At 38.4% G+C, this 27,426-nt stretch overlaps 1 protein-coding gene across 5 annotated transcripts; it reads right to left on the bottom strand.

Moving 5' to 3' along the window:
* Window positions 1-13,450: 13,450 nt before the first annotated feature.
* CDV3 (CDV3 homolog) lies at window positions 13,451-26,819 on the bottom strand. Of its 5 annotated transcripts, none has more exons than XM_039837168.1 (5): window positions 26,208-26,818; window positions 25,395-25,471; window positions 18,477-18,628; window positions 15,421-15,580; window positions 13,451-13,769 (listed from the first exon to the last, which is right to left on the bottom strand). In XM_039837168.1, exons 1-5 carry the CDS (start codon window positions 26,445-26,447, stop codon window positions 13,763-13,765), a joined length of 636 nt encoding a protein of 211 aa, XP_039693102.1. In that variant the 5' UTR covers window positions 26,448-26,818; the 3' UTR covers window positions 13,451-13,762. The 5 variants fall into 5 exon arrangements, with proteins under 5 accessions (XP_039693102.1, XP_039693099.1, XP_039693104.1 ...); XM_039837165.1 differs by lacking the exon at window positions 13,451-13,769 and adding an exon at window positions 13,811-14,226 and having other exon boundaries at window positions 26,208-26,816; XM_039837170.1 differs by lacking the exons at window positions 13,451-13,769; window positions 26,208-26,818 and adding exons at window positions 13,811-14,226; window positions 25,959-26,063.
* Between the last annotated feature and the right edge of the window lie 607 nt (window positions 26,820-27,426).

The raw sequence follows: 27,426 nt of genomic DNA, 5'->3' as shown, positions 1-27,426 counted from the left end.
TGAGAATTTCAACAAAGAGAAAATATAAGAAAGTACCAAACAGAAATCACAGAGCTGAAGAACGCAATAACAGAACTGAAAAATACACTAGAAGGGTTAATAGCACGCTAAATGAAGAAGAAAGGATCAGTGAACTCAAACAGAGCAGTGGAACTTATCCAATCAAAGCAGCAAAAAGAATAAAGAACAAAAAATAGTGAAGACAGCTTAAGGGACTTATGGACCAGCATCAGGTGGACCAACATTCTCATTATAGGGGTCCCAGGAGGAGAGGAGAGAGAGGAACAGAAAACGTATATGAAGAAATAATAGTAACTTCCTCAACTTGGAAAGGAAACAGATCCAAGAAGCCCAGAGAGTTCCAAATTAGATGAACCCAAAGACACCCACAAGAGAACACATTATAAGTGTCAAAAGTTAAAGACAAGGAGAGAATCTTAAAAGCAGCAAGATAAAAACAACCTGTTATATACAGGGAACCCCCATAAGAATAACAGCAGATTTTCAGCAGAAATGTTGCAGGCCAGAAGAGAGAGGCACAATATATTCAAAATGCTAAAAATGTGTCCTTCAGAATTGGAGAAATAAGGAGTTTTCTAGATCAGCAAAAGCTAAAGAATTTCACCACCACTAGAATGGCCTTACAAGAAATGTTATAGGGATTTAAGCTGAAATGAAAAGGCGCTAATTAGTAATAGGAAACATCTGACAGTATTAATCTCACCAGTAAAGGTCAATATGTAGTAAAATTCAGAATAATCTAATTTCGTAAAGGCGGTGATTTAATCACTTATAAAGCTAGTATGAAGATTAAAAGACGAGAGTAAAAATATAACTACAATAATTTATTAATGGACACAAGAAAAGATGTAAAATGTGACATCGAAAACATACATGGGGAGGGTAGCAAAAATATAAAGCTTCAGAATATGTTCAAACTTAAGTTGTTATCAACTTAAAGTAGACTGTTATAGATATGTTTTTTTTAAAAAAATACAGGCCTCGTAACCACAAAGCAAAAACCCATAGTAGGTACACAAGAGATAGAGGAATTTAAGCATACCACTACAGAAAAGCATCAACACAAAGGAAGAGCGCAAGAAAAGAAGGAAGAGCCAGAATACAATTAACAAAATGGCAATAAGTACACATCAACAATTACTTTAAATGAACTAAATTCTCCAATCAAAAGACATACAGTGGTTGAATGGATTAAAAACAAACAAACAAACAAACAAACAAACCAAGACCCATCTATATGCTGCCCACGAAGGATTCATTTCAGAAATCAGGACACCCACAGTGAAGAGACAGAAAAAGATATTCAACTCAAATAAAACTGAAAGAAAGCTGGGTTAGCAATATTTATAACAGACAAAATAGACATTAAGACATTGACTGTAATAAAAGACAAAAAAGGGCATTACATAATGATAAAAAAGTCAATCCAACAAGAGGATATAACATTTTAAAGTATTTATGCACCCAACATAGAAGCACCTAAATATTTTAAAAAATATTAACAGACCTAAAGGGAGAAATAAACAGCACTACAACAACTGTAGGAAACTTTAATACCTCACTTTCATCAATGGATAGATCATCCAGGCAGAAAAATCAATAAGAAAATATTGGCCTTAAATGTTAGAACAGATGAACAGATATAAACAGAATATTCCATCCAAAAGCAACACAATATACATTTTTCTCAAGCGCACATGGAACGTTTTCCAGGATAGATTATATGTGAGGCCACAAAACGAGTCAATACATTTAAGAAGACCAAAATCATATCAAGCATCATTACTAACTTAAAATGGTATGAAACCTAGATATCAATTTCAAGAATAGGAAAAATTCACAAATATGTGGAGATTAAACAAAATGCTGCCAAACAACCAATGAGTCAAAGAAGACATCAAAAGAGAAATAAAAAATACCTTGAAACAAGTGAAAATTGAAACAAACATACCAACACTTATAGGATATAGCAAAAGCAGTTCTAAAAAAGAGGTTCGTAACAATAAGTGCCTACCTCAAGAAACAAGAAAGATCTCAAAAAATAACCTAACTTTACACCTCAAGGAACTAGAAAAAGAACAAACTAAGCCCAAAGTTAGAAAGGAGGAAATAACAAAGGTCAGAGCAGAAATAAATGAAGTAGAGAATAAAAACATAATACCAAAGATAAATGAAAGAGCTGGTTTTTAAAAAGATAAAATTGACAAACCTTTAACTAGACTCACGAGAAAAAAAAAAAAGAGGACTCCAACAAAATCAAAAATAAAAGAAGTCATGCTACAACTGATACTACAGAAATACAAAGGATCGTAAGTGACTACTATGAACAATTATATGGCAACAATTTGGACATTGACTCAATAAACAAAAACCTCCCAACAAAGTCCAGAACCAGATAGCTTCCCTGGTGAATTATACCAAACATTTAAAGTATTAATACCAGTCCTTCTTAAACTCTTTCAAAAAATGTAAGAGTAGGGAACACTTCCAAACTCATTTTATGAAGCCAGCATTACCCTGGTACTGAAACCAGACAAAGACACCACAAAATGAATGAATGAATGAATGAATGAATGAATGAGTAAATTACAGGCCAATATTTCTGATGAACACAAATGCAAAAATCTTCAACAAAATATTAGCTGAATTCAACAATACATTAACAGGATCATACACCATGATCAAGTGAGATTTATTCCAGAAATGATTCACCACCTGCAAATCAATGTGATATACCACATTAATTAAACAAAGGATAAAAATCATATGATCATCTCAATAGATGCTAAACAACCACTGACAAAATTCAACATCCGTTATGATAAAAACTCTCAACAAAGTGGGGATAGAGGGAACATAACAACATAATAAAGGCCACATATGAGAAAGCCCACAGTTAACATCATACTCAATGATGAAAGGCTGAAAGCTTTTCCTCTAAAGATCAGAAACAAGACAAATATGCCTATTCTCTCCACTTTTATTCAACACAGTAATTGGAAGTTCTAGCCAGAGCAATTAGGCAAGGGGGAAGAAAAGGCATCCGAATAGGAAAGGAAGACGTTAAACAGTCACTATTTGCACATAATTATATATAGAAAACCCTCACAATGATACACACACACACACACACACACACACACACACACACACACACCTTACTGCTAAATTGTACATCACTGAAACTTACTGGGTTTCAGTAACTAATGTCACCACAATAAAAAAAAAAAAAAATCTATATTTAAAAAATAATTTAAAAAAAATTTTAAAGAATATATAGAAAACCCTAAAAACTCTACCAAAAAGCTTTCAGAACTAATAAACAAATTCAGTAGAGTTGTAGTTTATAAAATCAATATGCAAAACTTTGTTTCTATACACTAAAATGAATTATAAGGGAAATTAAGAAAACCCCATTTATAATTACATGGAAAAGAATAAAATACCTAAGAATAAATTTAATAGAGGAGGAGAAAGACCTGTACACTGAAAACTATAAGACATTAATGCAAGAAATTGAAGAGGACACAAAGAATGAAAAGATATTCAGAGCTCATAGATTGGAGAATTTTGTTAAAATGTCCATACCACCCAAGGCAATCCACAAATGCAACACAATCCCTATCAAAATTCCAATGTCATTTTTCACAGAAAAAGAACAAACAATTCTAAAATTTGTATGGAACTACAAAAGACCCTGGATAGCCAAAGCGATCTTGAGAAATAAGACGCCTCCAATAAATCTGGAAGCATGACACATCCTGATTTCAAACCCTATTACAAAGCTATAGTAATCAAACAGTATGGTATTGGCATAAAAACAAACAGATCAATGGAACAGAACAGAGGTCCCAGAAATTAACTCACATGCACATTAATTTATGACAAAGGAGCCAAAAATATACAATGAGGAAACAACAGTCTCTTCAGAAGTGGTGTTGGACAAACTGGACAGCCAAGTGCAAAAGAATGAAAATGGTTCACTCACTATCTTACATCATTCACAAAAAACAACTCACATTGGATTAAAGACTTAATTGTAAGGCCTGACACCGTAAAACTCCTAGGACAAAACATAGGAGTAAGCTCCTAGATGTCAGTGTTTGGAAATGATTTTTTGGATTTGACACCAAAAGCAAAGACAACAAAAGTAAAAATAAACAAGTGCAACTACATCAAAAAGCTTCTGCACAGCCAAGGAAATCATCAACAAAATGAAAAAGCAACCTACCAAATGGTAGAAAATATTTGCAAACCATACCGAATAAAGGTTTAATACCCAAAATATATAAAGAACTTAAATAAATAGCAAAATCAAACAAACTAATAAAAATCAAAAAACAATCTGATTAAAAAATAGGCTGAGGATCTGAATATTTTTCCAAACAAGACATACAGATGGCCAGCAGGTACATGAAAAATGCTCAACATTACTCATCATCGGAGAAATGCCAACCAAAACAACGCGATATCACCTCACTTGTTAGAATGGCTGTTATCAAAAAGAAATAACAAAGGTTAGAAGAACATGGAGAAAAAGGACCCCTTGTGCACTGTTGATGGAAAAGTAAATTGGCACAGCCACTACGAAAATGGTATAGAGGTTCCTTGAAAAATTAAAAATAGAACTTTCATGTAATCCAGCATTTTACTTCTGGGTATTTATCCAAAAGAAATGAAAACACTAATTTGAAAAGAAATCTGTACCCCATGTTCATTGCAGCATTACTTGCAATAATCAAAACATGGAAACAACCTCGACATCCATCGATGGAAGAATGGGATAAAGAAAATGTCACACACACACACACACACACACACGCGCGCGCGCACGAATATTATTCAGCCATAAAAAAAAGACATCTTGCCAATTGTGACAACATGGATGAAACTTAAGGGCATTATCCTAAGTGAAATAATTCAGAGAAAGACAAATACAGTATGATCTCAGTTATATGTAGAAGCAAGCAAAGAAACCCAAACTCACAGACCTAAAGAACAGATTTGTGGTTGCGAGGCAGGGAGATGTGTGTGGGTGACGTGGGTGAAAGTAGTCAAACTTCCCATTATAAAATAAATAAGTCCTGGTGATGTACTATATGGCATGGTGACTGTGGTTAGTAATATTATATTATATATTACTAGGAGGGTAGATCTTAAAAGTACTGATCACAAAAAGAAAAACAATTGTAACTATGTGTGGTAATGTATGTTAACTAGCCTTTTGATTCCTTCCTCCACATCGTGCTATGGAAGCTCTAGCATCTCGACTTCATTAAACACTGGCCACCACAGATTCCAAATGCCAGTCAAGCAAACAAGAAAGCTGTTAGAGCTTTAAGAGCTAATACTTTTCATCCAGAATCTCTAGTAAGTGCACCCGTATCAATTCAGCTCCATCTCGTGTTATATTCTGTTCTCCTTGCTCTAATACCATTCAAATACATATTCCCCAGATGTCTGCCAACACATGTCAGGAAAAAGTTACAATTTTTCCTATTTTGTCACTCTAGCTATAGGTGAAGTGGCAACAAAGAACTTTTTGAGAATGAACATCTCTTTGCAAGGCAATCTGTCTCAAGTGAGGTATCTCAGGATCTTCAAGAAAAGGTTGGCCTCCTCAGCTAACACAGGAGGGCAAATTATGTCCACAGGCAGGGAAAGCTCAGAGAAACTTGAAAATAAGACTCACAGTCCAACCAGATGCTGCCATTCCCAGTTTCAGGGCCCCATCATTCCCAATCAATATCTTACATTTTACATGAGACACTTAATAAGGTTGTGAATTCAACTGATGTAATTCTACAACCTGCACAATTAAATTTTGATTTCCAGCAACATCAGCTTCTATTAGGGCAGTCACAGAGGCTCCCTGGTCCTCAGAATGTGACTTGAGCTGAGCGTTTAAGGACCTGAGTTGGTCATTTCTTTCTGTAAGTACTCCAGTACATACAGAACCAAGCCCATACTAGTCCCTGCCATAAAAGTCAAGTGAAGCCTGAGTCCCAGGGCCCCCCGAGGCACCTGCTGTAGTAGACACGTCATCGCAAGCAGAAATGGTAGCTTAATTGTAACGTCAGTGCACATCAGGAATTATCAATGTCCCGTTCCCACTGTCGAGGAGCTCCTCATTTTGCTTGACACCAAAGGCACCATCAAACTAGTCCCCAAATCCATGTTTGGAGGGTTTGTCTCCTGAGACCATTCCTGGTACCATTTCATCAGCCAGTATTCAGTCAGGAAACAAATTAAACCAGTAATTTAAACAGAAAAAATATACAGATTAGTAAAAAAAGCAGTTAACTAGTAAAAAGGATAAAGAGTATATTACAAGAACAGCAGTGGCAACCGCAGTTGAATCATGAGGGCTGCTGAGGTGAACATCCCAGGCCCCATTTAGTCAATCTGCACGCTGCCCTGAGAACTTCAAGGCCTTGTCTCTTGCTAATTCTACGGTGTTCCTCCAGCGCCCTCTGTTGGCAAAAGAGAGCTGTCTACAGAGTCCAGAGCTGCTGAACCACAATGCAGGGCAAAGGGCAGTAAATTAATAACTGGCACACTACTCATTTATAGAAAATGTATGAAAACAATCTGCTAAATTCAGAATATGGAAAATTCTATGAACCAAATGACAAGTTTCTCCAATAACTAAATAGTAAGGATAAAGTGGGGGAATTACTGGAGACTTAAAAGACCAAATACAACGGGTCACCTGTGTCTGGATTCGCTTCAAATCACCCAACTGTAAAGCACCTTGAAAAATCAGAGAAATCTGAACACGAACAGGATATCTGATATTAAGAAAATGTTAGTTTAGGTATAACTATATACGGTTGAGTCTTTATCCCTGGGTGAAATGTTTAATGATGAAATAGGTCTGGGATTAGCTTTTTAAATAACCAAGATAATAGGGAGGTAAAATAAAATGGCCACAAACTGATGACTGTTGAATTTGAGTTATAGGTTCAAGGACATTTATACTATTCTTTGTATTTGAAATTTTTCATCATAAAATATCCAAAAAAAAAAAAAAATCCCACCTTCAGCCGTTAAAGAAAGAATAGTACAAACAACTCACCTAACATTAGGAGCTTTACATTCTGCTGCTTGGGGAGAGAGGTGGCAAAGAAGCCAGTCTTTAGGGCATCCATGCTGACTGGGATGGGAATGTGGCAAAGGGCTCCTTCAAGTTAAATTTGAAGAATAGTTTGTTTCCTACTTTCCTTCTCTCGTCTTAATCTAGCAAGAGGAGTGAAAGCAAAGCCTCATGCTTAAGAACGAGCTGGAACAAAAACACCTGGGGTGAAATCCTGGCTCCTTCATTACTAGCTGTGATTTAGGCAAGACACTTAACCTTTCAGAGCCTATTTTCCCATCTTTGAGGGACTGCCAGGGGTTAAACGAATATCATTTGCTACTCGTTTAGAAGAGTGCCTGGCCCAAGGTTAATTTTAAAAATTCCAACAAATGATTTGCTACTTAACGCTCTTGCCAGCCTGGAGCTAAGGTTTAAAAAAAGAGAGAGAAGGAAGAAGGGAATGTCAGGAAGAACAAAGAATATAATGGAAGCTTGCAACCTGCTTTCAACCCCATTACCATGGCGTCACTGAGGATGGGAATTCCTGACCTCCAAGTTTAATTCAGTTTCTAATTAAAGGCACAAATTTGAACTGTAAAACCAGAGAAACCCAGGAAGAAAACCACAATAGTCTCAGCAAGTTAAAGCCAAAGACAAGTCTGAGGATTCCTCTGCATGCCTGTTACAAAGGATGCTTAAGTGAAACCCATATGACCCTTAACAGGTAGCAGCTGGTGTGGGAAATGACCCACAGTCTAAGATAGCAGGTGATGCAAGCGTCTGAAGTTCCCATTCCCAAGGAGGTGAACTGTAGGGTTCTGCAGTCGCTGAGCTCATCTCTGGTAAAGTTAATTATGGTTCATTCCATAGTCACCAGGGAGAACTGCAGAATTCTAAAGAAATCCTGAAAACCCAGAGGTGTTGTAACTGGGCTACATAACGGAAGGGCAAATTAGAAGCTGGGGTAGTGTAAAGCAATTAACATTTACCGTGTGTAAATTCTGGTTAGACTTATTGGCAAGATATAAGTCAAACAATAAAATTACTGTAGAGAGAAGGAAAATAAAGTAGTGTTAAGGGTGGAAAATTTTCAAGTGAGCAAACTAGCTAAGTCAGCTACAGGAAAGAAATATCTTTAGATATCAGAAGTTGTCCTACTTGCTTGTGTGTGGTTTAGGAAGTGTATTGTATAAAATATGTAGATGGCCAGTGTCTGCTTCTGTAATCCATTTACTTGTTAATTAAGGGTGTTGTTCCGGGCAAAGATATGCTAAAAGCCAACTTCCACTTCTGTAATCTGCTGGCTTGTTCAGGAGCCCACCAGGATATGGTCTTGAGCTTTATCAGCTGCCTGCTCTGAAAGCTCGGGGCTGATCTCCTCTAGCCCTGCGTGGTAGAGAGTCAGTCGCCGGCCGGCTAATAAAGGCTCATAATTAATCTCAATTGGCTCCGTGGGTCTCAGAATTGTTCGCGCCATAACAGTAGCTAGGGCATTGTATTGATGGTGAGGTAATTGTCTTAAGAAATGACAGGAAATATTAAAAATGGTCCCTATACTGATAATACTGAACTATAAAAAGGTTTACATAAAAATCAAAATAACTCTTTAGTATTTCAGCTTACAGGTCTCCCCCACCCCCTCACTATCCATTTCCCCCGTTTAACAGTATTCAAACATGCATTTAAAATACGACTGCTTTTAACTTCTTACTAGGAAGCCATACTGTCTCTTATTTTGACATAACCCAGTGGCTTTAGAAATGCTGCACATTAGAACTGGGGAATTTTTTTAAATTTCTGGGTGCAGGTCATACCCCATACCAATTAAATTAGAATGTCTGGGGTTAGGGTCAGATGTCAGCATTTTTAAAAACATCTCCAGGTTGTATCAAATGCAGCTGTTTTGAGAACTACGGAAAATAACCTGTAGAGTCGTCCCACTTCTTAGGAAGAAAATAGTTCATGCAGGATAAAAACTTTAGCAAAAAGTCTTTACCAGGGATGACAGATTGCCTAAACTTTGGATATAAAAAGGAAGAACACAAAGTTTCTGTCCTGGGGTAACGTTTTGAGTTTTCATATGCTAATATTCAAAACAATAGTTTATTTTGTACATCTAGCCTCCCTGCACAAAAAAGATTTAAAAAATTAAAGTTTTTTGGGGGGAAGGAAGGTAAAATCATCCAATAAGAGTTAAGAGATATAGAAAATTATTTCTAGATACTTTTTCATAACGAGGTAAGAAAAGGTAAAATACACTGGTTTAAGAAACACTGGTTTAAGATAGAAAACTTGGGGTCAAAAACTGCTCAGGTCTAAAGAAAAACAAAAACTTGTCATAGAAGACCATGCTTCCTAAAATGTCAGGGCAAGATGTAGAACATCACACTAAATACCAGCAATAAACTTTCGAAGTCATTTCCACTAAATTTACTTTTAGTGAAAAAATGACTGCCTCCTGCTTGGTCGTTAACTCAACTTCTCACCTGACACTAAAGCTGTCTGCCCAAGTCTAATGACAAAACAATGGATGCTGTTTCCCTCACACTTTCACACTATTTTCCATCATAAATGGAGAGAAAGGATCTTCTCTTTGCAAGTTTCTTGTTGCATGGGGACTGTATCGCTGTAAAGTTCGGTTGGGGGAGGGTGTTCAGTGGGGAGGGTATTCACAGGTGAAATGAGTTGACAAGTTGTACTCAGCTTGTTACTACATCCAGTTATTTAGAATTCTAGTTCTCACTTGGGCAACAATTTCAAAAGGCTTAAACTACCTTAATGGTTATTTACGTGTATATCCTAAATCCTTGATGTGAACGTAATTCTTCTCATTTATTTTTAATAATAAAAATGATTTAAAAGTTACTTTTGTTACTATATCCTTCATAATATCCATTATCTTTATATCAAACTCAAGAAAAGCAATTCATAACTTGCCTGCATTCTGCAGGCCCCATAAATACCTAGTTACAGTAGCTAGCTGAGGAATTAAAGCCATTGTAAACCTACAATTTCAGGCCACTGGTTATTAGAATGTCTAAATGATTCTCTACTTTCTTGATTCCGCTTCCTAGGTGATTACCCCATTAACTGGTCTCCACTCCACACTCAGCCTTTTCTCTCCAATTCCTATCCCACCCACCTTCCCAAACTCCTGACATCCCTTCCTACGTGTTTCTAGCCAAACCAATTTCATTCTAGGAGAATAAACAAGTGAAATGTTCAGTGTGCAGAATGGAGTCTTTTCAAGAAACGGTGCAGACAACTGGATATATATCCCCATGTAGAATAATGAAGACTCCTACCTCACACCACATTCAAAAATTAACTGAAACACGGATCATAGATCTAAATGGAAGCTAAAAACACAGAACTTAGAACACAGATGTCTAGGGTCTTTGGTGTATCTAATGACTTCTTTGATACACCAAAAGCACAAGCAACTGAAAAAAATAAAATGGGCTACATAAAAAATGAAAAACTTGTGCTTCAAGAGACACTATTAAAATGAAGATAGGAGAAAACATTTGCATTATCATGCACGTGATGAGGGACTAATATCGAGAATATATAAAGAATACTTATGACTCAATAATAAAGACAAAAGTTCAATTAAAAACTCAGCAAAGGAGTTGAAGACATTTTCTGAAAGACAAAATTGACCTATAAACACATGAAAAGACGTTCATCATTGGCTAGTACAGAAATGCAAATCAAAACCATGAGATACTATTTTAACCAGAATGACTAGAATTAAAATCAGGTAACAAGTAATTATGAGAATATGGAATAGCTGTAATCCTGACATTGTTGGTAACAATGTACGTAATGTGCTATAGCCACTTTGGAAGAGTTTGGCAGTTACTCAAAAAATTACTATATGACCCAGCAATTTCACACCTAGATGCATTCCAAGAGAACTGAAAACATACTGACACAAACTTATACATGAAAATTCATAACCGCATTATTCATAACAAGGACAGTGGAAACAGTTCAAAGTGATAAATGAAATGTAGTATATCCATACAATTGACTGTTTCACAGTAAAAATGAGAACTGATACAATACTTAATTGTACACTTTTGAAGGGGGTTTATCTCAAAAAAAAAAAAAAAGATGGTTAAAAAAACTATGGGGGAAACATTCGAGATTTTCCCAGCATTGTTGTCAGTTTGCTCAAATAAACTCACTTAAAAAAAAAAAGTGAGGAACTTAAACGAGAGAAGGGAGAATGACAGGGAGTGTGAATTTTTGTGTTCCATTTTAAATAAGGTTGTTAAAAAAAAATCAAATACAAATAATCTAATAGTAAACATTAAACATTTAAACTATATTACCAAAAAAAAAAAAACTTGAAATATATTTTCTCTAGTTTAGAAATGTAGAAACTATGATCCAGACTAAATTCTGAAATTTAAAATGGTTGCTCATTTGAGAAATTTATAAGCTTCTTAAAGGACAATCCCTCAGATCTTTAGTCTATGTAAGTGAAGATCGCAGATTCCCTTGCCAGGGTTTAAGATAAAATTTAATAACCAAGAAAAAAGTACAAGTCAATGCTTTATCTTTGGAAAGGAACATTCATTATAGCTTTGCAGCCACTTTCATTCCAGGTCTCTTTTTTAACATTCAGAATACTCTGCAAATATTTCTCAAACAGAAAGTTCATGCCTCAGATGAGAATACTATCCTCCTATGGGCAAAGGAGGCATGACATCAATTCACCACTTTCAAAGACAGAGGACAGGACAAGGGTTAAGAATAAAAACTGCCAGACTCCAAAATCCATATATTTACTTTTTATTGAATTTGTTAATGTTACAGAGTTCTTGCACTGCCAAACCATGCCTGAGAATTCAAAGAAAGAAATGGTACAATGGACAGCCTCACCCACCCATCATACAGTATATTAAAACTTGATTCATGTACATTTTGATAATTTCACAATCTTTTAAAAAGTTATAACAAGAGTTGGTTTTAAATCTCCTGCAGGTCTTCAGATTTCTTGTACAGTATGCCATTAAATAAGTTCCACATACCCATCTCAGTTCATTACTCAATAACATAACCTCCAACAAAATTGTTGGAAAAAAAATGCATACTTTTCAGGGAAAATATGTGGCTCAAGGTATAAGAGATTTGTTAAGATTTTTGGTTCCCAAATGAAGTCTTCAGTTTAACCAAGAATCTCTTGCTTCTTGCTTAATCATCCAACCTCTCCTTGGCTTGCTCAGCAACTCACCCAAATACATCAGAAGGCAGGCATCCTGCCTGCCACCTCAAGTAACGCCATTATTGCCCAGAAATGGTTGGCAGGTCCTGTCAGGAGATACTGCAAACCCCACTAGGAGTCCAATTCCTGTATTAACACTTTCATCAAAACTAAGCTCCCATAGGATAGGATAGTTTTACTCACCCATTTGCTTCACTCTTGCCAGTAGCAAGTCTGCAACTCCTGCCATTTGGCAAAGGGATTTATTATAGAGACACCCAGACTCTGCATCAAGTGGTCACATACCACTTTGAAATATTTCTATTGAACCAAAGATACAAAACTAGGAAATTGCCAGACTATCTCATTAGATGGAAAGACACTTTTCAGCAATCCTGGGTATCTTTCTGAAGTCCCTTTTAAGGACTAAAAATTACTGAATAGTTTAAGCTGTAATTATTAAAAACAGAAGTGCTACATCACCTGTCTTTCGCCCTTGACTCTCCAAATGAACAACGTAAAGACACATCAGAAGGCTGATAACAGAGCTAAGCTGGGACAATTATCGCATTTATAGAAAGTCCAATACCTTAAACGTTTGGGCACAAGTGTATCTGGAATTGTCAAAGTTCATGCAAGATCCACGAAACTCAAGTGGGTTTTAGGTTGAGATTCTGCTCACGTTGCTCTGAATTTATAAGGACAGGTCAGTGAATCCCTTGGCCTGAGCAGGAACTATATACTCTTTCTACTGCAGTTTACAATTTAGACCTGATTTCGAGGAGGCTTTAGCAGCACCTGAAGTAGAGCCCCCCTGCATCCACTGCCCTTTACACCAAAGGCTATTTGGTTCCACTCTAGGGATTGGCAAATTCACGAGACACCTCACAATTCTAATGCATATTTCAGGTTACTTACTTAACCAAGCAATATGCTCTGTCAAAGAACTTATTCCAAGTCAAAGCAGGCCTTAATGTGGAACACGGAAAAAAACACTACCATCCAAATAAAAAATTACTAGAAGAAACAAGATTATTCCCTCCCCCCGCCCCTCAGTGGACCCAAGTTTGGTTGAATTTGTGGTTACCTCAGAATACAACTCAAAGTTTAAATGATAAATCACAGCCCTACATAGATTATTTGAACACATCGGTTCTTTTGAGAATGGCATATTCCAGGAACTCTAATACAGCCACAGCCTACTACAGAGAGTATTCCTTAAGGGGCACAGGACAGGTTAATTAAGGTCACTTAAATCTTCATCTTTTACAGCAGATCAGAACCCAGATGGCTGACTTTCTGCAGGATTTCTGATAGGAATCCAATAGAGCTGGTTTCAAGTTTCACACCGACACTTATAAGCTGAAACCTTCTTATCCAGAAGTTGTGATCCACATGAAGTTCACAATGAGTGCAGCAAATCTGAGGTAGTCAACCCTTACGAAGGCTCAGTATCTGAACATAAAAAGATTTTGAAATGACCACTGGCTGCAGGGTTTTTTTTTGTATTTGCAGAGTAATTATTATGAAAGAACACTGCTGAACCTACTTCACACATTTATAACAATGAAAATCCCCCTAAATTCAATATAAAGAGCAGCTCTGACACTTTAAACTTCCATAGTGCAATAGGGCCGGTCACTTATACCGAGTGGTCTGCATCGGTTGCTGTAGATCCAAGCAGAGATCAGATGACGAATGGCTGTTCATGGTGCTTAGCTGTGGTCTAGTTACCTTATAAGGGTTAGGAAAGACCATTCCTTAATTGTACTGTGTGTGGCTGCTTTTCTGATTTTCGAGTACAGCATACTGGTTGTCTAGCTGAAGTTTAAGTGCCTGGTTTTTTGAAACCTCATCCCTACCTCTAGTTTTGTGTCTTACTACTTCAAAGCTCTTCTCCATTTCTTTATCCCTATGGGAAAAGAAATGTAATCAGTAAATATTTCTTGAGGTTGTTTTGAAAATATTCTTCCTTGTATTAAAAAAAGAAAGCCACCCCTTAGAAGAATCTTGAAGGAGAGATAAGAGAGGAAAACTAGTATACAAAATCCTTATCAAACCATTTTTAAGACTTCAATTGAACAGAAAACAGAATATTGTTAATATAAGTTCTATGGTCCCACTTTCTGTGGTAGCAAATCTGCTGAATACTATTATCTGCAAACCTACTTTGGGACCAACTTGAAGACAACTGGAAAGTTAAAAAGCTATAGAGTAATATGGTGATTCCTTCTAAGACTCACTTTTATTTTAGCAAATAACAGACAATACATCTCTTTTTATGCGTAAGGGCGACAATTTGTTCATTCAAATAAAGCTCTGCTCATGACTCAATGATTTCTCCTCACTTCTCCTTTATGGGCGAGGACCAGGTAGGGAAAGGTGAATGTGGTGGATCACTGCTCCTCATTATGCAGGACAGGGCAGAGGAGCAAGTCCAGGTAGAGGTTCAAATTCAAGCCAGCTGTGCTCTTAAAGAGGCAAAAGGCTGGGATTTACTTTAAAAGGCACCCCCCAAAACCAGTATTTCCATCTGATGTCATTTATATTTCTTCCCATTTTAACTTTAAAAATGCATGTCCCTAAGTAAGACGTGGATGTGCCATATGTGGTCATTTAACTCCAGGTAGCATTCATTTTAAGTACCTGCTAAAATAAGATTTTAATATTAGATTTATAAATGTCAACATCTTTCGTCTATTCACATTAACTGGGAATATAATGAAATATACTGTTCTTTCATTTTTAGTTTCTGTATATGGAACATAAACCAACAACATGTGCTTAATAAAGCATTCTAACTAGGTGAGGCTTCTAAGAGCTACAGAACATAAGCCAAGGATAACGGAACTTATGCAGAGAGTTTGTCTTTGGTGCCTTTTCCTCTCACCCCCTCCAGAGCCCTTCCCTTCTCCTGGGCACGTAAGTCTCATCCTAATTATCAGCTGCCTGTCAGATGCAGCCTGGGCTTTACCAGAAAGGAGTAACACCGCCCCCTCCCCCGCCAAACACACACACTAGGTAGGTTTTTATATCTTCTCTATCCCATTCCCGGCCAAGGAACAGAGAGGGCTCCAAAACAAAATGTGACCATTAGAGTACTTACTTTCGGCTTTCTACATGCTTGGCAGTGGACTGCAGGGATGGGAACTGTGTGTCACTATATATTTCTGGTGGTCCTTGCGGTGTTTTCCTTGTTGTGGTTAATCTGGCTCCAGGAGGCCTATACACACCACTAGTCATTGCCGGTTCTGGGGTTTCTGTAACTAACATTTCAAAACAGCTTAGAGGAAATATTCAATGCTTGGCATTTTAATAGGCTAGGCTTATAATATCTATCATTTAACAATTACAGAAATCAAACCAGTATCTGACATAAGAAAGGTCTCTGGACAACAGAAGGAAATTCTGTTTTCTGAGGAAATGTCGGAAAGTGAAAATATTCTAGGGTAGTCCCCTAACCTCTCTTCCACGTACAATTTTAATTACCTGTGTAAATAAGTTAAGGAAACTAATTGGAAGTGGGAAGGAATCTGCTGGACTTGGAAGACAGGTCTCATAGGAATTGCCTTTCAGAGTATGACCACTTTAGTCCTCAGTTTACATAACAGTAAATGCAGATAATCATTTCTTTACCTGGTTAGTGGATTAGATGTCATCTGTAGGGAACTTATTTAATAGAATGGCTGCATAGTTCTTTTTAATTGTAAAGATGACTAACAAAAAAATAAAAATAAATACTAGATATAATCTTAATGATTTCACTGTCTTCCACGTCAATGGGTTTTAAGGTTCTTCCTCTTTATTTTTGTAAAATGGAAAATAATTAAGCAGCTGAGCAGTCCAAAGTCTTTCACAATGTATAACATTTTGAGAAGGCAGCCTTCTAGCCTTTTCCTATGTACCATTTTCCCCCATCTTCAATATGGATTCAGTGTTTTAAAACCACATTTTAAGTACTTAATAGACACATGTGGCTAGTGGCTACTATACTGAACAGTGTTATTATATCACTGCAAAAAAATACTATTCGACAGTGCTATTGTAGGAGGAGGAAACAAAATATGTAAAAAGATAGGTGCCATACCAATAATTGGAAGTGGGGAAGGGTTTGTAAAGCAAGCACAAAATGGATAGGAAGGTGCTAGAAAGGGCTGTTGATTTTAAATAAGGTGATTCCGGAGAGTCGTCAGTGATGAAAATTAAGCAAAGGCTGAAAGGACGAGGCCAACGTATCTAGAGTTGGCAAACAAGCCGAATCCGGTCCAACTCTGATTTTGTAAATAATGTTTTACTGGAACACAACTACACAGTAGGTGTACGTAGTGTCCACGGCTGCTTTGTGCTACAACAGCAGAGCTGAGAAATTAAAAAAAGTCTGCATGGCCCTCAAAACCTAAATTATTTACTATCTGGCCCTTTAGAGAAAAAGCTTACCAACTGCCTTTATAAAGAAAGAATTCCAGGCTGAAAATATCGGTACAAAGGGCCTGCAGCAGCAGGGTGAGCAAGTTCAGATTACAAAACGACAAACTACAAAAAAGGGGAATCACCAGGCAGGTGTCTATGGCCTGCCTGGCCATAAGTCACTGAAAACTTAGGCTTCTACTCTGATTAGAGGGATGCTATTGGAAGTTAACAAACAGCACAGGGACGTGCTCTGCCGTATCTGAAAAGATCACCACTCTTGCTGCTGGCTGTGTTGGGAACAGTGTATGTAGAGAAGCAGGCAGACCAGATAAGGGGCTACCTGAGGGATCCATTAAAAAAATGATAGTTCGAAACCAGGGTGTTAGCCATGGAACTGCTGAGAACTAGTCATATAAACGGTCTGAATTTATTTTGAAAGTAAAGCCAAAAAGAAATTACTGACAGATTAAATTTAGGTTTGGAATAAGAGTCAAAGATGACGCCAAGGTTTGTGGCGTAAGTGACTGAAAGCATAGCAATGAGATGAGAAAGGTTGTGGGGTGCGGCAAATATATATAAAGAGTTCGGTTTTGGACATGTTGAGGCTGAGATGTTTGTTGGGTAGGCAGTTAAGATAAACTTGTGTGGAGTTCAGGAGAGCTGATAATGTAAGTTTAGAAGTCGCTGGCATGTAGACTGCCGAGGGAGGGAGGGTAGACAGACAGAGGAGAAAGGGCTGAGTGCAGGAGCAGACTAGCATGTAGAGGGCAGGGGGAGAAGTGGTAATAGCAAGGGAGGCTGAGAACCAACCAACCGGTGGTAGGAGAATGTGGTGTCCTGAAAACCAACAGAAGAATGTGTTCCAAAAGGGTAATCAACTGTGGCAGACGCTGCTGATGGGGCAAATCAGCAACAGATTTAGCAATGCAGAGACCATGAGAGATCACTGACAGATGCAGTTAAAAAAAAAAATTAAATGGAAAAACATATACGTAACAAAAGGCCAGAAAGAATGCAAAAATGTCGGCGTAGTTATCTGTGATCTCTGGGCCGTAAGATTTGAGATGATTTGTTATTCTTCATATTATTTTGTATAAAATAATGCATATATATTAAAGCAATGTTTCTACAACTTTTTTCATTATTGTCCTTGTAAGGAGCCTTTTTAAACATGTTTCCTAATCGCCACTGTCATCCCACCAAGAAATGTTAATTCCACAGACACACACTGCACATCTGTTTACATACTTTGGCCCTCCGATGGGCCACAAATCACTTTAAGATCTAAGATTTCTTCATCCCCCAAGAACTATTTTTTATCTCCTTGGGAGTGATAAAATCCTCTCTTCTGAGAATTAACACTTCAAGACAGGAAAATGGGGAATGGAAAAAAAAAAGAAGACCACAGGTGAAACACAGGTACCACTATTCCTTAGTCAGCTGTCTAAAATTGTAATACATGCTTAAATATTTAAATTTGGCCAGTTTACATATAAATTTAAGCAGCATGGATCCTTTTACTGCAACTGTGTTTGTAGTAATGTTAAGTATGTAAAAAAAGAAAAGCCATGTATCTTAACTTTCGAATTCCTTTGGATGTGGAAGTCTTTAAACATACATATACAAATCTCTCTGCCAAGAATGGAAAGGAGCCCCACTAACCCTACCACAAGCATGCCTTTAGTTGAAAGCTGACCATACATAAAATTATACATAAATAGACCCCTTATAAAAATGAAATATTAAGATTACCAATTACTGGAGCAGGAGGTGCTTGTACCGGAGCTGTTTTATTCCAGGGACCTGAAGATTTTTCTACACCACCACCGCCACCACCACCTCCACCTTCTTCCCAATTATCACCTGGATCTTCTCTTTTTTCATTATCATCTTCTTCCTTTTCACTATGGGGGAGAGAGAAATATGAGATTTTATCTACTTTATACAGTGCAACTTCTACTTGACTTCACATAAAAAAAGGATTTTGTTGCTGAGAAAAGGTTTAGAAAACCACTTAGTTGGATAGGCTCCACTTCTCTTTTGCAAACTTCATACACTCAAGAACGTTTAGAAATATTTAGCATACTGACATGCTAGGCTACGACAAGAGGCATGATTATTTATAGCAGCCCCAAGAAAGAGCAGGACTCCAGCTATTGGCTTAAGCAACTGAGGGAGGGAAGAGAGCTTACTCTAACCTGAAATGCAGAGAACAGGGCGACTTGAAGGATTCAAAGTATAATTACTAGATTTTTCTAAGACCAAAGTGTACAAACAGGCACTTATGGTAAGCATATTTTTAGTGATCGAACAGTTTTTGAAAAGTCATATAATTTCATTTGCCAATCCTTTAGTACATGTTACAAAATACTCTCAAATTTAGAATTCACATTCTAACAGAGGAAAACAAGTCAGTGCTCCATGTTTACATCAGTGCTACAGATTTAATTAGTGCCAGTTTCTACTGTCTGACACAGAATACACAGAACTGGTCCCTAACACCAGATATGTGCCATCCATTTAAAACGGATTATAATACAAGAACTCAGTCTTTGGCTTACTAGTGATTATAAATGCAAACCATATCCTCAATAGTAACACCGCATCCTGAGATTGCCTGCAGTATTTTTTTAATGCCACTTTAAAATTTCTTCTTGAATTGACCTGAGTCAGAAATCTATAATTTCTCCAAGGTATCTTGGATTATTTCTCCTTTTGCTGGATTACTTATTACTATTTTATGTAAACTTTAATGTTCTAAATAATCAAGCACATGTTTCTTGAGTCTCTATAGTGCTGCCTTCACAACTGGGAGATAACTGCCAAACTGAACTTTTTCCAACTCTTTCCCTTGCTGAGGATGCACCTGGCACAGACTACCAATCTCTTCCCTGATAATGGTGGTTTTTCCTAGGTCAGCAATCTATTAATCTCTACCATTCTAACTACCCTTTCCCTCCTACAAAAAACAAACAAAAACAAAACAAAAAAACCATGGCTGTTGCATGAAGCTCTGCCCCCTAGCGTTCCTCTCTTTTAGACATTTTCTCCTTTTGATATCTGATCTACGATCATGGTCATAAAAACGTACAGATGATTCCCACCCTGACTATGTGACCTTAGGAACATCATGGCCTTTCCTGGCTTCGCAAAACAACATGGAAGGGTGCTTTCCTTCCATTTTCATTTAAACAAGATAAGTCCTGGCTGCAAAACAAATTTCTTCAATAGCTAATGGTTTCTTATAAAGACACTTATAAACCAACATGAGTATGGCCTTTAACTTCTGTATGCCTCAATTTTCTCAAGTGTAAAATGGAAATAACAGTCCCTTTATGAAGACTAAGTTAACAAAGAACTGAGAACACTGCCTGGTACATAGTAAATGCTGTAAATGTTCACTATTATATGCTTTTTAATATTCACTTGTGTTTTCACACAAGCAGCACGTATACCTTGATAATAGGAAAAAAAGTTTTCATTTGGAAACATGAAAACATGTTCTAAATGGATTTTTAAATAATAAAATAAATGGATTAAAAAAAAGGACACCAAACAGTATGACCCTGTTTTCTAAAACTTTTAAAGTGAATGAAGGACCAGGTAGAGACATGGAGGTCATAATTTAACCAAGAGTCCAATAGTGGTATCCAACTATCAGAACTGTCCCTCCATAATTTTTAAAAAGTTACCACTTCTGAAGCCATGCCAATTTAATTATACAATAATGTAATTTGCTTGGTTCATGAGTAAAACCATGCATGTTATTCACCTACCTACAATGAACTAATTAGTAATGTCCTAGCAAACCCAATACATGCCAGACAGGAAAGTAAGACCCCTTACAAAGATTTAAGTGCCTTCATGGCACTTTTACACCCTTATATACTCAAGCTGAGATAGCTTGCAGTTGGTCATTTACACTTTGAAACAGCAATGCGCTGAATCACAACTGTTAAATATATATATTAGACTATAAAATAACTTTCCCCTCAAATTAATATTTGGTGATTAATACATCTAAATTCCAGAATTATCAGCTTGCAATAAATAACTACAAATCAAAAAATTTTAACACTAATTATCTCCAAGCAGAAGGGACTGTAATTCTTATACATATGCTGTTAATCATTTCAAATGTTCTTTAAAAATAAGTATATTGTTCTTCTGATTCATAAAAAATTTTTAAAGAAAAACTCAGTTTGTTCCGATAAAATACTGAGTCTGAAGTAAAAAAATTCCTTTACTGTCTAGTATTTATCACCTCTTTACCCTGAGACAAGTTAAATGAATAAAACAATCTGTATCTAAAGATATCTCTAAACTATAAACTATTACTAAAAAATAAGAGTGATCTGTTTAATTAGAGGGACTGCATATCTATAAAAATAGGCATTAGACAATTTAGTATTTTGGCTTCTTAAGATTCTTAAATATTAGCTAAACTCAACAATGGAAATCGTCTAGTCAAGATCCTTCATCCAACAGAGGGAACTAAAGGCCAGAGATGCTAAGAGCCTTGCCAAAACACCACAGTGCTAACAGCAGAGTAGAAATTATTTGAATATCCTATTATTTTTTCATATACATATTCCAGAAAATGTCAAATCTCTAAATACTAAAGCCAGAACAAGAACTACGTTGTAAAGAATTATTTTCACAGAAGACAATTAGGCTAAAATTTCGTGCTTTACCCACATATAGATTCTCGTAGGCCAAATTTGACATTTTTAAATGCTATAATGTTATCGTAAATTCAATACCACAATTCACAATATTCTAGTATTAAATATACATAAGTCTGTAAGGCACTATTGGTAGGGTAGGGAGCATGATGGTGCTAGAAAAGGTATATTTACTGAATCTCTACCATGCCAGGCAGCGTGCGTACTACAAAGTTGTTAAACCTTGCAATAACACTAAGGCAGGGAGAAGATCCATTGTACGTGTGAGAAAACTGATAGACATTTAAGTACCTTCTCCAGGACTACAAAGTAGCAGCACCAAGTCAGTGGGACTCCAGGGCCCTTATCGTTTCTGGTTGTCTCTTATTTCATTTTATCCTCTCTATAGCTCAGATATGACAGAGAAATTTTCTCTATTTTCAGATTTGAGGAATTCACTTTCTTTAATAAGATTGTTCAGGATTACACATCCTGCAGCAGTATATTTAGAATGAACAGAATGGTTTTACCTCTTTATCTTTAGGGACATTACACGAGAATTCATGGATCCTAACCCCCCATCATCCCCAACTTTACATGGGAGAAGCAGCTAAAACACAATCCAGACTTAACTGCACTTCTACTGGAATGCTGGGGATCTCCACTGGTTTTACACTATTAGCCAAACACTATTACAACAGTAAAATGGGGAGATAGAAATGGCTTGCTGAGTTATGCCTGGAAGCTTAAATGTCCCCGTATCTCATCCAAGGACTCTTTCGACCCATTGATGGTAGACTAAGTGTCTCCTGTGCCCCATATCACCGAAATGATCTTCTGGGTTTGGCAGAGTATGAGTTATATTTATGACCCCAAAACCCAGCATGCAGTACTCACACAAATATTTGCTACAATGAATCCAGTATGAATAAAGGAGTAATTTCTTCTCCTCAAAGGACAACTTAACCAGCCCTACCTAATGGGTTTAAAAGTCTAGATTTCTTAAGGTTACCAGAAAACCACTGAGCTCCAAGAACTCAATTCTTTATGGAAACATGACATATACTCAACATTTTGTAACCTCAAGCAATAAATGAAATGTTTCTCCTAAAAATCCATTTTAAAAATTGGTTAGACTATTAACCAATAATCTAAACTCAAATGTTAGGCCCCTTCTTTTATCACCATCTCAATGGCTCCCCTCTCAAAAACTTATCTATAAATAATGACATGACCTTGATTAACATCTATTAATTTACACACAAAATTTGACATGTCCTTATAACAATACTCTTGGTACTCAATTCTTGACCTAGTTGGTAAATGTGAGATAGGACATTACCACAGCATTTTGCTGCTACTGAAATTTCCCCCTTTCAAATGTGCACTTATCTTTGATAAAGGTCGAGCTTATTACTAATCTACTATAAGGACTAGTGTCGAACTTGAAGACTGTATGCAGTATCTGCAGCTAATAACTAAAGATAAAGCATATGTGGCAAAAACGACTGGTAGATGTAAGCAGAGCACATGGGCGCTTATTTTACTATTCTTGCAAATTTTCTGAAGTTTGTAATTTTTCAAAGCAAAAAGTTGGAAGAAAAGATTTAAGACTACAGGCTGTGAATTTCAAAATATTTTAAGTCAACTTACAAAGTTTCATTTTCCTTGCCCACATTGAGATAGCCAGATTGCCTCTCACACAGATAGAAGATAACAGATTAAAGGCATAAACACTACTACCTCCCAAATCCCAGAGAAAGGAAAAAAATCTCATTTCTCTTTCCTTCTAAGGGCTTCTGCCCAAACAGGACAAAGCCATAGAAGATAATCATTCAAAATTGCCAGCAACACTGAACACTCTGAGGATTTTTGTATGGTTATACTAAAGCCAATCTGAACATGTCACTTTCTTCTATTATGTCCACAGTGAACTGACTCAGCAGTGTCTGACGTTAGTCATGATAACCGTATATGACTCCACTTCCCTTCTCCTCAAATCTTGGTACTACAAATCAGGTGCCTCGTGGGTAAACAGCAGAGTAAGTCATTCTAATTTACCCACTGAACGGAGATGATGATTAAAGTTAACTCAGTGGGTATTTTACATCTTGTTTAAAGTCCTCACAACAATCCTGAGTAGCTGGTTCAATTTTGCAGATAAGAACCAATGTTCAAAACTAAAGTGACTTTCCCAAGGTCACACAAGTAGCAGAACTAAAATGTAAACCCAAGTTTGTCCGTTCCCAAAAGTCCATCTTTGTGCCACATTATCAACTTCATCTCATATATGTGAGTAACTACTCCTATGAAAGATCTCTTTCCTTGGGAACTCCTATCCTACTTTTACTGTAAAGAAAACTTACTACAGTTTACAAGAATATTGAGTATGTAAAATGAAAATTTTAGTTATTCTTATTAAATCTCACATGGCTTCTCATTCTCAAGCCTTTCCTGAAAGCTGTTAAGAGTTCTCTATATTGAATGATTTACAGAGGAAACAGAAATACAGACCCCCAGGCTCCATAGTGACTGAGGATCTTGTTAGTAGATTAGAGGAAGACCTCTGGATGTCTACTTGAATAATGAAAAAAAATATATATATATATATATAAATAAATAAATATATAAATATAAATATAAATATTTTTACTTAAAGTCAAGCAGAACTTAAATACTTATACTAGTCCCTGGAAAAGATGAAAGATATAAGTAATTTAAGAAATATTTCACCATCTCAGGAGGAGCCAAATATGAAGACTGAAATAGTTCTGACTGTGGATATAGGATATATATTCAATGACAGAAAACTAAGTAGTTTAAATATCTTTCATAATATACCAAAATCAATTTCTAACATTCAGTGAACTTGAAACCTTTTCCCTTCAGAAAGTGCTGCTCTTGCTCACTAAGTTCAACATGACCAAACACTATCCTTCCTGTTGCTCAAGTCTTCAAGAAGCTTCAGTCTGGGGCCTGCAGTCAGAAAGGCAGACCAAAAGCCTTATTCCACAAGAGAGAGGAAACACACACATATGCACGCACGTAAGCAGTTCCACAAACCCAAATGGTTAAGAAGTAAAACTCCAATCTAATCACTTCTACTTAACGCTACTACAAAGGAATCTTAAGAGTAGAGAGGTTGCATTTCCTAAAGTTTCCCACTATCAATCAGGTTTCCCTAAGCTCATGAAATGATTTAAAGAACCTAGGACATTAATGCCCAGCTGTGTTAAGTATTCGACAAATGTCAAAAATATTAGCTCTGGTTTTTCAATGAGTTATTTAAGGCCATAAATATTATCACCTAGAGAGATCAAAAGACAGTATTCCAAAAAGGAAAATTATTTCCTCCACTATGCCATATGGTCACTGGTGTATACAAATTGAAAACTTCAAACTGGAGGAAGGTCATTGGGATCATTTCTTTCTTTAAATTGGGAATAAACGGTTTTTAATTTTAAACCAATGGAACCACTTTTCCTACTTTACCAGCCCTTCAAAACATGACATTTATATGAACCTAAAACTGACTACCATATATTGGACTTGGAGGGGAGCTTTCTTCTCTACCAATAATGTTCAGTTTCTTGACTTTGGTTAACTGTGTGCATGTGTAACATCTGTTCTTCTCTGTAAGTATGCTTCAATTAACCTGTTTATTGGAAAAGATATGAAAACTTGTTATTTCTGAAACAAAAAGAAAAACTAAATTCAACTCACCAATATTAAAAGTATTTTGAAACCACAAAATCATTTTTAGCTGTCTCAAAAATAACCTAACCAGCACTGGAAGTAGGCAAGCTCTCTCAGGATTTTGGAGCTGGCAGCTAATTCTGATCAACATATAGAATGACTGCCATCACAGAGAGAAGGACTACACTAGACGTCTCATAAGACTACCTATAGCACAAGGCTATGATGATGATGTTTTGGGGCTAAAGAATAACCAAAGATCAATACCTATCCTAAGGATTATCTAAACAGTTCTGTAACCAGATCATACCTTATTTGCATTGCCTGGACCCTGAGGCCGCTGTAATCAACCTCTTTTTGCTCAAATTCTTTCCACTCATCTTCATCCTGTAAAATACATACCATTTGATTAATTAAAGATATTCATAAAAATATCACGAAGCAAATGTCAGACTATGAAAAGGGATCAAGTGACTGGAAACTAAAGTATGGACTCGTTTCCTAGCAGAAGTTCTTGCTTGATCCTGAGGTCGACTAGTTTGGAGGACAAACGCGCCCATCAGACAGTTACTTCCACTGGGTTCCCTCACGAGAGCTGTTACTTTAAAAGCAAGCAGGAAAAGCCGAATGAAGAAGTCAATGGTTAAGTCCACAACTAAATGTCTACCTCAGTGTTGCCATGTGACTTCTACAGGCTGAGACTGAGTAATGCCAAATTAGAGTTGCCACAAATGCGACTGTTAGAAAATTCAGCTCCGAATACTGGGCTGAAGTCAGAATACTAAATTACTCAGAGGAGACGTCACTCGATAAATGCTCCTCCATGCTGGGCACTTCGGACTCAGACCAATTTCCCCTCGAAGGTGCTGCTTGCCTGGGTGTTGGCAGAAGTCGAGCGACACGGGGTGCAGAGAGGCGGGTCGGGAGCGAGGTGGAAGGGGTCCCGTGGGGAGAAGGCAAGCCGGCCCAACGTGGTAAGCCCACGTCACGTGGCCAGACTCCGCACCGGTCCGTAGCTGACCAGCCCCGGGAAGCCCCTCCCGGACGCTCCGCCAGGCAGGCCGGCGGGGGCGGGCACATGGTCGCAAGCGCGCGGCCCCGGTCCCAAGTCCCGGCCCCTCACCTTCGTTACGGCCTTGGTGGCGGCCCCAGGGCCGGCGGCCCCCGCGCCTGAGGTCCCGCCGTCGCCCGGCCGGGCCCCGGCGCCCGCCCCACCGCCCACCGCGCCCGCGGCTCCGCTGATCCCGCCGGCGCCGCCTGCCGCGCCCGCCGCGCTCGCCGCCCGGTTGCTCCGCTCCTTCTTCTTTTTCTTGTCCCTCTTGGCGAAGAAGTTGTCCAGGCTCCGCTCCTCCGTCTCAGCCATGGCCTCAGTCTCCTCGGCCCGGATGGGTGGGGCCGGGGACCGGCGCCGCCCGCGGGGTTCCGACCTCGGGGTCGAGGCCGGCTCTGCGCTCAGGCTCACGGGCGCGGCGACGCCTCAGCCCCGCGGGGTCGCCGAGGCGTGTGCGGCGGGGCGGGCAGCTCCCCCCGCGTGCTGGCGGGCGGTGGTACGGTCCGCCGGGGGACTCGCGCGCCGCTGCCGCCGCCCGAGCGCGCCGGGACTGCCGCTGCTGCCGCTACCACGGTGCAGGATCCCGACCGCTCCGCAGCCGGAGGGGAAAAGGAACGCGCGGGCCAGAAGCTCCGGCGAGACTGCTGGACTAGCGGCGGCGCGTGCAGGAGGAAGAAGCGCGCACGCAGGCCGGGAGAGGAGGGGAGAGGTTAAGTGGGGGAGGGAGGAGGGGGAGGAGGAGGGCGGGCCACTACAAGAGAGAGGCAGCGCCCGCGCCTGCGTACAAGAGCCGCCCGCCGCCGTGGAAGCGCAGAGGGGAGGGCGACGGGAGGAGACGAAGGCGGAGCTGGCAAAGGAGCCAATCAGATGCCAGGACTCAGTGCTTAGGCGACAATCCCTGCTTCAGACGGGGTGGGGCCGTGGCGTGGGGGCGGGGGAAGGAGGGAAGATGCTAAATAAGTGACGTGCTGATGACTCTGGCTTCCCGATTGGTAGAGGGTTTAGTCTTGAGGGCAGGAGTTTAGAGTGGCTGGCTGGTGACTGGGCTAAAGAGGTCCCGTCGAAGGAGCGGGCAGAGACCATCTGGGCGTATGCGTAGGGTACAAGTGTGTTCGCTCGCCCAGAGCATACTCTGGCCTTGGCATTTGAACTTTAGCGAAACTGAAAGGCTTGTGTGGTGTTAGCTGTGTTAAAGATGGTACCTCTCCCTCTGCTTGCTTCTGTACATCCACCCTCTCTGGTCTGGCAACTATTAATTTTCATCTTATGGAATGATTATTATGAAAGTGAG

The sequence above is a fragment of the Pteropus medius genome, unplaced genomic scaffold, assembly GCF_902729225.1.
Source record: "Pteropus medius unplaced genomic scaffold, Ma_sr-lr_union100, whole genome shotgun sequence".
Lineage (NCBI taxonomy): Eukaryota > Metazoa > Chordata > Mammalia > Chiroptera > Pteropodidae > Pteropus > Pteropus medius.
The sequence above is the reverse complement of the archived record's forward strand: the minus strand, read 5'-3'. Positions and strand labels throughout refer to the sequence as shown.

Excerpts from the sequence above, each read along its gene's own strand:
- CDV3 (XM_039837165.1), bottom strand. The coding sequence starts at position 26,447 with ATGGCTGAGACGGAGGAGCGGAGCCTGGACAACTTCTTCGCCAAGAGG. Across the intron at positions 18,629-25,394 it reads GTCCAGGCAATGCAAATAAG|TGAAAAGGAAGAAGATGATA; the intron begins GTATGATCTGGT and ends TCTCCCCCATAG. Across the intron at positions 15,581-18,476 it reads ACCTCCTGCTCCAGTAATTG|TTACAGAAACCCCAGAACCG; the intron begins GTAATCTTAATA and ends TTGAAATGTTAG.